Source organism: Natator depressus, chromosome 23, assembly GCF_965152275.1.
Source record: "Natator depressus isolate rNatDep1 chromosome 23, rNatDep2.hap1, whole genome shotgun sequence".
Classification (NCBI taxonomy): domain Eukaryota; kingdom Metazoa; phylum Chordata; order Testudines; family Cheloniidae; genus Natator; species Natator depressus.
This window is the reverse complement of record NC_134256.1, coordinates 17368226-17380769: the sequence shown is the minus strand read 5'-3', so window position 1 is coordinate 17380769 and position 12544 is coordinate 17368226. Positions and strand designations below refer to the sequence as shown.

Sequence of the window (12544 nt, the reverse complement as noted above, 5' to 3'; positions counted from 1 at the left end):
CCCCTCCCCCCTTCCTACCCCCATACTGGCAGGTGGCTATTCCCACCTAGCATCCCCCGCTCACATATTGGGCAGATACCCCCCCCTGTTCTGCCCACGACAGAATCCCATGAGCCCCCACACGCATCGGTGATCCTCCCGCTGGGGAATGGGGGTCCCTCCTCCCTCAAAGGGGCTTCCTGCTCATCTGCCCCCACTGGGGCTCTGATCCTAAGTTCCCTGTAAGCTGCACCCCGCTATCAGCAGCATATTTAGCACCATGCAGGTGCTCAGGGAATCTGGCAGGGGGAAGGGCGCCCCAGCCCCCGACCTGCTGTGGCCAGGGTGCCCCCACCCTGGCCCAAATCTGGCAGGCACGGCCTGGACCTGTCACGTCCAGGGTGCCCGTCCCTGAACCCAGCCCCGACCCGGACTTGCGGGGGCTGGGGGAGGGGCACCTATCGTGTGGCCCCAGTCCTGGAGCTGCCATGGTGGAGAGAGGTGCCTCTCCCCAGCCCAGATGCTGCTTCAGGGGGTGAGAGCTCAGGGGAGCCCTCTCTCCCTGCTGTACCCCCGGAGCACCCTCCTAAACCCCTCAGCCCCCCCCAGAGCCCACAGCCCCAGCCGGGGCCCTCCCTTCCACCCAACGCTCTGCCCCAGCCCTGAGACCCTTCCCACACTCCAAATCCCTTGGCCCCACCTCTGCCACATGAATTTCGTTATGTGCACTGGTATGTAGGTGATGCGTCAGACATCAAGTCCGTATTGGTGCACATAACAAAATTCGTTCCACACCTGGGTGGGAAAAATTAGAGGGAACACTGCTCTGCTCTTCCCCCCCACCCCACTTTCTCTGAGAGCCACCCCCCATGGAGGTCTTCCCCAATGGGGCTCGTGCTCTTCACTGCTGAAGGTTCGTACAGCCTCCCCAAGACATACATACTGAGACTTACCCCCACATACATGCTGGGGGGGGGGCTCCTCAATGCAACAGGGGGAGGAATATTTGCTGGAGGGGTGGGAACAGGCGAGGGGGTGACCAGTGTGGCAGGGCTCAATTTGGGGGTGTTCTTGTGGAGGTCCTTAGACGTGTGTGGGGAGGGTCTCATGGGTTTTCCCCGGTGGGGGTGGGTGCCCCCAGTGTGTGTGTGGGGTCTCCTGGGGTTTTCCAGCAGAGGAGGGGAGACCCTAAGTGTGTAGGGGGAGGGTGTCTTGGGGTTTCCCAGCAGGGAAGGAGCACCCCTCAGTGTGTGTGTGTGTGGCGGTCTCCTGGGGTTTCCCTGGTCGAGGGTGGGAGGCCCCCTAGTGTGTGTGTGTGTGGGGTGGGGGGGAGGTCTCCTGGGGTTTCCCTGGTGGGGGTGGGAGCCCCACACAATGGGAACCCATGTTCACGGGGGGGGGGGGGGTGCACACCACTGGGGGCCTCTGATGCAAACCCCACCACGCAACAAATCAGACATCGCTACAGGCAGCGCCAGCTGTGCAAGTGCCCGCAAAGGGCAGGAACCTGGGTTCTCCCCACTTCTGGCTGTGCCCAGAAAGATACCAGGTTCCATCCCATCCCAATCCGCTTGTGTCCCAGTGTGGCGCTCCAGTCCAGTTTTCCAGAGGTGGCAGGTCAATGCCCTTGACTCGCTCTGCCCCATCATGAGCTGGTCGGGGGGATCCCGGCCACGCTCTGGGATGTACCCGGTGAGGCTCAGCCTATGTCCTGTTGGGAACATGTACCCCCTCCCTGGCACAATTCTGTGCAGTGCTCTTCACGGGCCCAATCCTGCTGGGGCCTCGCCCCATGAGGGAGGGCAGTCGGAGACCCAGCGCCAGGCTGAGCTGGGACACAGCCTTACCGTGTCCTGTTGTGTGAATGGGGCCTGGGCAGGACTGTGGGGCGAGTACCTCCTGGGGGCTGCTCTAAATATGGCATTTTTCCCCAACCTGCCCCTGAGAGCCAGTGTCCTGACCCCAGCCAGAGTATCATGGACCTCCAGTGAAAAGGACTTAGTAGGAGGCTTCTATGTCTGTCTCCCTCCTGTGTGTGTGTGGGCGGGGGGGCCAGGACAGACCAGGATTGTCCTATGCACTTTTGAAATGCCCCTTTCTGATCCAGAGATCTGCCCCCTATGGAGAGTGCGGTGGGGCTCCTCTGTGGTGGGAGGGATCTGGGGTTATCCTCCAAACTGACCCATCTCTTCCTGCTTTCCTCCTGCCTCCCAGATATTAACGAACTGAATTTGCCGAAAACATGCGAAATAGATTTCTCCGACCAGGACGACCTCCTCAACTTCAAGCTAGTTATCTGCCCTGACGAGGTGAGGGGGGGCGGGCAGGGAGGGGGTCCGGCACGTGGGTGGGGAGCAGGGAGTCCTGCATGCCTGGACTTGCCTTTCTCTTCCTGCCCCTGGGGAAGCCCCAGCTGCTGCTCAGCAGATGGGCTCAGCCTGTGCCCAGACTCCGGTTGCTGCTCCCTGCTGGGCAGGCCCAGGCTGCAGGGGGCCCAGCTTGCGCTGCAGCAGGCCGAGCGGGAGTGGGGGTGGGGGTTGCAGCTGGAAGGCACCTCTGTGTGCGTAGGGTGAACGGGGTGCTGGATCCTGAGCCAGTACTCTGGGGAGCGAGATGGGGGCAGGGGCTGCAAAAGATTCATGGCTCTGCCCATGCCCCTGCTGTCCCAGCCCGAGATCCAGCCCTGCCGGTACCCCTCAATCCTGACTATCCCCCACTGCTATCCCAGCTCGCCCACCACAGCGCTGCTGGTGCCCCTCAATCCCACCCTGCATCAGGCCCCACAATGCCTGCTGAGCTGAATGGCCTGGGGAGGGGGTGTGATCACAGCCCCTAGCTGCTGCGTCTCTGGTCCCCTGCAGTTGGATCCATGGGGCGGGGCTGAGTCCAGGCCCCTTGGGGTGCTGGGCGGCCCCCTGAGGATCCCTCCCTCACTGAAGGTCTTTTCTCTTTCAGGGTTTCTATAAAGGGGGGAAGTTTGTCTTCAGTTTTAAGGTAAGTCCCTTCCCCGCCCCTGGGGTGGAGCTCAATTTGCACCAGAGCCTTGCCTGGCCGGGAGGGGCGGGGCTCTCGGGGCTTACCCGTGTTGGACTCTCTTCGCGCTGTGTCTGAGCCAAGGAGGGAGTGTCGGCCCCACGCATCTGGTGTCCCCTCTCCTGGGAGGGAGGAAGGTGCTGTGACGGCTAAGGAAGCCGGGGACATGCCCACAGTCGCCCAGAGCTGGCAAGAGGACCCAGGAGTCCGGGCTGCTTGTCCCTTCCTGCTTCAGGGGGCGAGCAGCACTACGGGTGGGGGGGCAGGAATCTGGAGCTCCTGTGAGTTGGCAGGGTCAGGGAGTCTGGGCCCAGCTGCTCTGCTGTGGGGGGCGGGCTTGGGAATGACTCTCCCATCTGTCTGTCTGCAGGTAGGCCAAGGCTACCCTCATGACCCTCCCAAGGTGAAGTGTGAGACCATGGTGTACCACCCCAACATAGACCTAGAGGGCAACGTCTGCCTAAATATCCTCAGGTAGGGAGCGCATCTGGCCACCCCACTCTATCACTGCTACCCTCTGGCCGATCTGGGGGATTGCCCCACCCACACAGATTGGGGGGGGGCGGAACAGGGGGGTATGGGGTGTGACCTGGTGCCTAGAATGGACCTCACTGAGAATGCACACTCGGGGCAGACTGCAAGAAACAGGGCAAGCACACGCCAAAAACTGGTGGTTTTAGCTACAATTAGATTCACCAAACCAGTAGCAGAAAAGCTGCAGTACCACACTGGTTAATAAGAAGCCAAACACAGCCCTCTTATAGGCGTTCCAGCCATTGGTTCCCATCCCAACAAACTGGTCTAATATAGTGAGAGGTTACTGAAAACCCAGTTCATCATATGTGAGGTTCAACTATTCCCAAAGGATCAGATGCTTACCACCGGGTCAAAATCCATCTCAGATCTTACCCGGTTACCACTCTGTCAGCCAATCTTTAGTAAACCAAAAAATGTATTAATAAATGAGTTATAAATGGTTAAAAGATCATATACATACAAATGATTGCAAAGTCCTTTCATCAGGCTTGTAGCAGTGATGGAATAGACGGCTGGCTTGTAAAGTCTCTTTGCTAACTTCCAAAAGATTGGACAGTTCTCAGACCGTTGTTCAAAATGCTCCTCTTAGAGCAGGGGTGGGCAAACTTTTTGGCCCGAGGGCCACATTGGGGTTGCAAAACTGTATGGAGGGCCGGGTAGGGAAGGCTGTGCCTCCCCAAACAGCCTGGCCCCCACCCCCATCTGCCCCCTCCTACTCTCTGCCCCGTGACTGCCCCCCTCAGAACTCCCGACCCATCCAACCCACCCCGCTCCTTCTCCCCTGACGACGTCCCCTCCTGGGACCCTCCCCCCCAGGACCCCACCCCCTATCCGACCACCCCTGCTTCCTGTCCCCTGGCTGCCCCTCCCCCTATCCACACCCCTGCCCCCAGACAGGCCCCCCCAGGACTCCCATGCCTATCCAACCCTCCCTGATGGCGCCCCCCCCCACCTCCGCCCCATCCAACTGTCCCCTGACTGCCCCCCGGGACCCACTGCCCCTTATCCAACCCCCCTGCTCCCCACTCCCTTACCACGTCTTTCAGAGCGGCAGGAGTTTGCAGCCACGCCACCGGGCTGCCCGGCAGGAGTGGTGGGTGAGAGCGCTGGCTGCGTGGCGAGGTGAGGCTGCGGGAGAGGGGGGACAGCAGGGGAGGGGCCGGGGGCTCGTCTCCCTGGCCGGAAGCTCAAGGGCTGGGCAGGACGCTCCTGCGGGCCATAGGTTGCCCACCTCTGTCTTAGAGGAAAGAGGCAAACTGGAGATGTCTCAGTTGCCTTTTATATCCTCTGCCACGTGGATGGGAAGTTACTGTCCCAAACAAAGCCCACAGCCTGTGTGTATGGACAAAGATGGAGTCTGAGGTCACATGTCCACATCACATGCCCTGACATGTTTTACTGAATCACAGGGGTGGCCACTGGCTCCTGGCTCTCACGTGTCCTCTGGAAGAGAGTTGATTCTTCTGCGTAGTCCATTCACAGTGGGCTGGGGAGACTGAATGTTAATTACCTTGTGGGTGTTACCTCAAGGACAGACGCATGTGAGATACAGAGACCTAGCCAATCTTCACACCTTCAGATGCTGGGGTGATCCATGGATTTTACCAGGATAATTGTATTTGACTTTTCCATTGACACCTCACGTGATAGACTTTGTATAAGATTTGTTACAATTGTATAACAATGGTAGCAACTGCTACAAATGGTCATCTTCAATCATACAGCATCACGGGGAATCCCCTGTGGCCCACCTCCAGGGAGCAGGGGGCGAGAGGGAGAGATATGGGGGAATTCCCCGTGGCCCACCCCCATGGAGCTCGGGGGGAGGGATATGGGGGATCCCCCTCCAGCAGCACTGCCTTCGCCTTACATACAGGTCTTGGGGCAACGCCTCCTCCCATAATCTCCATGATCCCCATTCCCCTAGTCATCTGATGTGATCCCCACCCCGGGTCTCATATCCCCACGCTCCTCCCCCTTTCCCCCCAATACCACCTGTCTGGCTCTCCTCCCCAGTCAGAACCTGGGATGATCCCCTGCCACCCGAGTGTGGTGTCGCTCCTCTCATGGGCTTGGCTGCAGGGTCCTCACTCACGGTTCTTTTCTGCCCCGCAGAGAGGACTGGAAACCTGTACTAACAATAAACTCTATAATTTATGGTCTGCAGTACCTCTTCTTGGTGAGTACCAGGGAGGGAAGGTTTCATCTGCACCGTTGGGCGGGGGGGGGGGGGGCATTTTGGGGGGGGCTGTGGGGCAGGAGGTGGGAGGGACCTGTGTCCCCTGCACTGCTCGGGGTGGAGGTAGCCCTGGTGTTTCAGCAGGGCTCAGGGGGCAGTGGTTGCCTCCTGCCATGTGTGTTTGGGGGCTGGTCGTGGGGTGCTGATCTCCTTGTCCCCTTGCAGTTTGGGGGAGTGGTGGGGCGGGGTGATTGCTACCTAGAGTCTCTGGGCAAGCTATGGCACACTCTGGCGGGGGGGGGCAGTGCCCTCGGAGCCGAGGGAGGCATTGGCAGGTTTATTCTGCAAGGGCTGGGGGGGTTGGCGTAGCTGCATGCTGAGCTGCCTGCAGTGCCATGCTTCAGTCCGCATGGCCTGCGGAGGGCCCGGGGCCGGCTCTCCTGTGTGTTTCCATCTTTGCAGGTCCCTGGTGCTCTGCTTAGCCCTGCGCAGGCTGGGTTCCCCATGGCTCTTCCCGTGGGCATGGCTGGTTTAACGTATTGCAGGGACACCGCTGGGATGCGGGGTCTCTCCTTTGGCTCAGCTGCTGCATCCCTGGTGCCTTGGACTGACTCTGACACAATTGATGGAGCCTTTGGGGGGTCCCAGGGCTTCCCCTAAAGACTCTGGTCAACCTGAGGGGTGCAGGTCTCCCAAAAGGGGACAAGGGGCAATGGGCCGAGCAGCATCTGCCAGCTGCCTGAAATGGGTCAGCTCGGTGGACTGTTAACCCTGAACCCGAATGACGGGCAGCTTTAAATGGTAGCATCGTGAACAGAGGCGTTCAGCAAATGTGCTGCTTTTTACAGTCCCTTTTCTGTCCCCTTCTTGAGGCAGTTCTACAGTCGATCAAAATACCCAGGGGCAGAATCTATGGAGTCCAATGTATCGTTAAAATACATCCTGCAGGTGGAAATCAGTACACACATTCCCATCTATCCCCCTCTCTCTGAGGTCCCCCAATCACTGCGGTAGTTGGGTGCCTCACAATCTTCCATGGATTTATCATCATGCAGCCTTGTGGGGCCCGGCCGTTATACCCATTGTACAGATGGGGCAGTGCGGCACAGAGATGGCTGATCATGCAGGGTCAGTGACAGCGCAGGGAAGAGAAGGTGCAGCTCCCAAGTGCTCTAACCATTGGGCCATCCTGCCTCTTTAATCGACAGTAATAGCACGATTTCCAAGACCCTGCAGAGCGTAAGGGGATTAGGTCTGAACTCTGCCCAGAGCGGGCGCCAGGATAAAAGTGAAGCCGCTGGCCTGTGACATGCAAGCTTGTAAAGACCCCCTCTGGCCTCCTTCAGAAGAAACCAACGCTCCTCCTGGAGTTCAAGGCCAGGAAGAGACCATTAGATCTTCTGGCCTGACCTCCCATACAGCGAGGTTTGGCAGGGCCTCCGTTGTTGGTTTTTTGTAATTTGGATGGATCATATTGTTTTTTTTTTACGCTTTTTTTTCCAGTTTTTATCTATTTAAATATTTACACTTTCCCAAAATGACGGGGTTTAGGCATTTCTCCCTCATTTTTATCGTTTTCAATTTTCACATGTGCAGGAAAGGATTGGGGGGGCAGACAATTATGTAGTGACCGTAGACGCTGAGACTCGGTTAGTTTTATCACTGTTAAAACCCAGTTGTCCACAGAGGTCAAAGGATACAAAGTGAATTGCCTTAAATCAAACTCCAGTGAGTTCTGAAGCAACATTTTTCTTTCTTTGCCTCTGTACATTTTGATGATGATCAGGGGAAATGTTTTTCATTGGCTGGTGGATGCGTGGTGAAAATGACGTTTTACTGACATTTGCCGATTACAATGTGATCCTGCCGAGCCGGTAAATTCCATCCTCTCTCCCCTGCACCGAGCCCAATAACTTGAGTTTGGCTAAAGCATCTCCCAGGAAAGGGATCTGGTCTGGATTTGAAGCCATCAGGAGATAGAGAATCCATCACTTCCCTTGGTAGTTGGTTCCAGTGGTTAATGACCCTCACTGTTAAAGTTTTGTGCCTTATTTCTAATTGGAATTTGTCTGGCCTCAGCTTCCAAACCTTGCTTCTTGTTCTGCTTTTCCCTGCTTTTTTAGCGTGTGCGCTGGAATCTGGTCTTTTCACAGCGTGATGGTTTTGGGGAGGGGGTCCCTGGAAACAGCCTCCAACCTTCCCTGGGCTTGGCCTTGTTTCTGAATCTGCACCACAGTGGGTCACACCCAACGCTCCTTCTGCCTCAGCAGCTGTTTGGTGTCTGATTCCGGGTGTGAGCTTGACCAGGAGAACCTTGCCCTTTCAAAGTGACCTGCAAAGGGGTTTAAAAACCAGAAATGGGGCTTGTCACACACACACATTTACCGTGAATTTTTGTGACTTTCTCCATGTTTTTTCCACTTTAAAAAGGTTGGGAATGTCAGATCTGGTCTTTCCTGGTGCAGCTGGAGTGTCTATGGGAAGGTCTTGGGATGTTTCTTCTGTGGGGGTGCTGACATTTTAACAGTGCTGTCCTTTCTCCAAAATAGTCATCAGTCATTGGAGTTAAATGGATCTTAAATATTTGACATAACTATGGGTTTTTGCCATTTTGTGGTAGCTGTGTTGGTCCAGGGTATCTGAGACAAGGCAGGTGAGGTAATATCTTTTATTGCAGTGGCTCTCAACCTTTCCATACTACTGTACCCCTTTCAGCAGTCTGATTTGTCTTGAGTACCCCAAGTTTCACCTCATTTAAAAACGACTTGCTTACAAAATCAGACCTAAAAATATAAGTGTCAGCCAATAGTACTGACAAATTGCTTCCTTTCTCATTTTTACCACATAGTAAAATTGGAATATAAATATTGTACTTACATTTCAGTGTACAGTATATACAGAAGTATAAACAAGTCATTGTATGAAATTTTAGTTTTACTGACTTCGCTAGTGCTTTTTATGTAGAGTGTTGTAAAACTAGGCAAATATGTAGATGAGTTGATGTACCCCCAGAAGACTTCTGCATACCTCCAGGGGTGCACGTACCCCTCGTTGAGAACCATTGTTTTATTGGACCCACTTCTCTGTCGGTGAGAGAGACAAACTTGCAAGCGTACACAGAGCTTTTCTTCAGGTCTGGGAAAGGTTCTCAGGTGTAACAGCTCAATACAAGCTGGAACAGATTGTTTACATTAAGGAATTAACACGCATTTTAAGGAATTAACATGTTTCAAGGGACCCATTCATAGTGAAATAGTCTGTTAACACCCCTGCAGTCATAGGACAAAAAAGGGGGGTTAGTGGGTAACTGATTATGAGCCATAAGTCTATGATTTTTCGTGTCTAGCAGAGTTATGAATTTAAGCTCCCAGGCTCATCTTTTGAAGGTGTTGAAGAGGTTTCCTTAGAGGACGAGAGCCGAGAGGCCAGATACAGAATGATGGCTTTGTGAAAAGTGTTCGCCCACAGGTGATAAGGAGGTTCTCTTGTCTCATCATTTTTCTGTGCGAGTTCATTAGCGATTGTAGTGATTGTCCTGTTTCACCCATGCAGTTGTTGTTGGGGTATGCAGTGCACTGGATGAGGTACATCACATGTGATAGGTGTCTGTACAACCCATGGATCTTGACAGGTGTGTGGGTATTGATCCTCCTAGCAGTGAAGATATAGCTGCAGGTTTTGCATCAGTTGTTATGGGAGGGTCTGGTGCTGCTTGAGGTGGTGGGGAGCCTGCTTCTAATGGATGTGGGGGTCTGTTTGAAGACCAGGGGAGGGGGTTCGGGAAAGATTTCTTTCTGGATGTGGTCCCCATCCAGTATGGGTTGTAATTGTTACCTGATAATCCCGGATGGGCCCTGGAGTGGTAGGGTGTGCCGTAGGAGTGTCTTTTTGAGGCAAATACATAGATGAGTTGATGTACCCCCGGAAGACTTCTGCATCCCTCTGGGGCATGTGCAGAGTGTCTTTTTGTTAGACACTGAAAGTCAATAAAGACGCTGGATTTATGGTTTATTACAGCAGCCTATGACATGCTAACCCTCCTTTGTCCTACGCCTGCAGAGGTGTGTTAAGTGCTCACTTCCCCTTGAACGGTCTCTTACAACATAGCTGGAGGGAACGCTGCAGGGATTTCAGACAAGCTGACAGTGGCCTGGGCTACATGCAGAGATTGTCCCACTGCAACTCCGTTGGTTAGAGGAGTGACGTGTTACCATGTACTTATACTGGTATGACCTTAGCCTGGCTGGAGTTATACCAGGATAAAGGTGCCTTCAGCGACTATAATTGCATGCGCTGTATGTGGTGTGCTGCGTTACCTGTAGCGGGGTAGTTGGTGATACAACGTTCTGTTCCTACGCTAGCGCTGATCTAGAACTGGACAAAGGAGGTCCGTATCCACCCCCATTTTACAGGTGGGGAAACTGAGACAGGGACAGGGGCGGTGGCAAACCAGGAATAGAACCCAGGTGTCCTGGTGCCCGGGTCAGTGCTCTGTCCACTGGGTCACAGAGTCTCCTTTGGTTAAAGTGACTGGAGGTGGGGGATGCAGCGAGGGGCCCTCAGAAGCGGGGCTAAGGATTGTTTTGCAAGTGGACTCAGGGAAGGACAGTGAGGGTGGCGCGTGGCAGGGGGATGCAGCCCTGATTTGGGTGGGGGTGATCAGGGGCATGGCCAGCCTCTAACCATATCGCCTCCCTGCCCACAGGAGCCAAACCCCGAAGACCCCCTGAACAAAGAGGCTGCCGAGGTCCTTCAGAACAACAGACGCCTGTTTGAGCAGAACGTGCAGCGCTCCATGCGGGGCGGCTACATCGGTTCCACCTACTTCGAGCGTTGCCTCAAATAGAACTGACCAGCTGCCCCCACCCCTCCCACGAGGGACTCTGCCAACACCGCTGCCTTCAGCCACCGGGGGGCACAGGAGCCTGGCACTGGCAGGGCCCCCCTCGCTGCTCACGGCCTCTGCCCCGGCAGCCTTTCCCCCCCACTCCTGCCCCCTGGCTGGAGGGGAGGTGGCTGCTGAGGGATGGGGCAGGGCTTACATTGGAATCCCCTGCCCCACCCACGCAGCCCCCTCTTCCCTATTGGTCGCTCTCCTGCTGGTTTCCCAGCATGCTCAGACCCCGAGCAGAGCGCCCCCTAGACATGGCCAGCGTGAGCGCACTGGCTCCTCCCCCCTGGCTTTGCAGAGCGTATCTATTTATTAGGCAGGGGGCTGCAGCAGGGGTGTAGGGCAGGCCGGGGGTGCATGCAGTCCTGCCGTGGGGGGCCGGGCCCGCCCTCCCCTTTTACATCCCTCCTGTGTCTGGTTTTTAAAAACACAGCACCCCACTTACAGCAAAGCGAAGGCTGATTATTCAATGGGACCGGGCTGGAGGTGGGGCCTGGGCTGATTGAACCCTGCCCCCTTCTGCCCCAGGCCTCACCCTCCAATGAACTGGTTCTTTGCCACGCTGGGGCCTCCTGCCAGCCCCGGGGCCATGAATCCACTGTACTCTAGTGTGTCGGGTTATTAAAGGGGAATGTTAGCGCACCTCACTGCCCAGGGCCTGTCTGTGCCTTATTGCTCCGCCGCCCCCCTCCTCCCTTTCAGATGAGGTGGAGGGATGTCTCTCCTCAAGGGGCTGCCCACCCAGCTGCCCCAGCAGGGGCCACATAACTCCATATCTCGCCCAAGCTGCAAGGTGGGCTCCAGCTCATCGCCCAGGCCTCTGGCCTGCTGTGCTGTTGGAAGTGGCTTGTGGGTAAGAAGTGGAGTTGACCCTCCTGCTCCCCAGCACAGCGGGTAGCTGCTCCCTCTCTGCCCACTTCTGCAGCTGGCTTAGAAACCTCCAAGCCTTGTTAGTGGGCGCTTGCTGCCCAAGCAGGCCTGAGAGAAGGGCGGATGTGCGATGGTTGTGGGGTAAAGCCATAATACGGGCTGATGAGATGCAACTGCTGCCCCCTCCGGGCTAGGAAAGGAAGGGCTGATCTCAGCTGCTGGGGTGAGAATCAAGTGGCCAAGGGGGGCCCAGCTGCCTGGAAGTGGGGGATGGACGTCCAACCTCTGGCTGAGTCAGCAGCTGCCTCTTCCCTGGCAGCAGAGCTGGCTGGGGCTCAGCATGGAGGGAGAATTCCCCATCAGAAGGAATAGGGGGCAGCCAAAGCTGGGCCTTGTTGGCAGGCCTGAGGCAGTGTGAAATGTCTCCCCTGTGTCCCACAGGGGCTGAGCCATGGTGGCAGGGGGCTCGGTTCCGCATGGAGCAGGGCAGGCAGATGAGACGGAGGGGTGGGGGCTGTTTCCTGCCCAGGAGCAGGGAAAGGGCTGTGGCCACGGGGCCTCACTGGACTGGGGCTTCATGGGTGCTAAGGCTGGAAGGGATGACTGATCATCTAGTCCCAGTGCTGGCTGCCCCAGGCTCTCACCCTGCCATTTCTGCAGGGACACCCCGCCACTCCCTTGGGTGGCCTCTGGGGATATGGGGTTGGCCCTTGCATTGCTATGGGTGGTGTACTGCTTGTGTGTGCAGCCCTGATGCCAGGAAAGCCCAGTCCCTGCCCAGAGGGGCTTCCAGCCCTATGGGGCCATGTAGCAGCCTGGGGCCAGGTTGGGTGAACGGGAGTACGAGTGCCCCAGAGGGATGCCAGGACCTCGGGAGCTGCATGCTTCAGAGGGCTGTGGGGGGAAGGGCCCTGCCAGGGGATGACCTACTTGGGAGAGGAAATGGGGTTTATAAGCCCCCCTTGGGCAGGTGCAATGATCATGAGGTGAGAAGAACCAGGGGAGTGGGGTGTCTGAATTTTGATTCAGTGGTGTCCCTGCAATAACAGCATTTG

At 56.2% G+C, this 12544-nt stretch overlaps 1 protein-coding gene across 1 annotated transcript; it reads left to right on the top strand.

Annotated features, from left to right (window-relative positions):
* The first annotated feature begins 864 nt into the window (after nucleotides 1-864).
* On the top strand, nucleotides 865-11708 carry UBE2M (ubiquitin conjugating enzyme E2 M). Its single transcript, XM_074938011.1, has 6 exons — nucleotides 865-892; nucleotides 2194-2288; nucleotides 2935-2973; nucleotides 3383-3486; nucleotides 5665-5728; nucleotides 10434-11708. The coding sequence occupies exons 1-6, from the start codon at nucleotides 865-867 to the stop codon at nucleotides 10572-10574; spliced, it is 471 nt and encodes a 156-aa protein (XP_074794112.1). The 3' UTR covers nucleotides 10575-11708.
* Nucleotides 11709-12544: the final 836 nt, after the last annotated feature.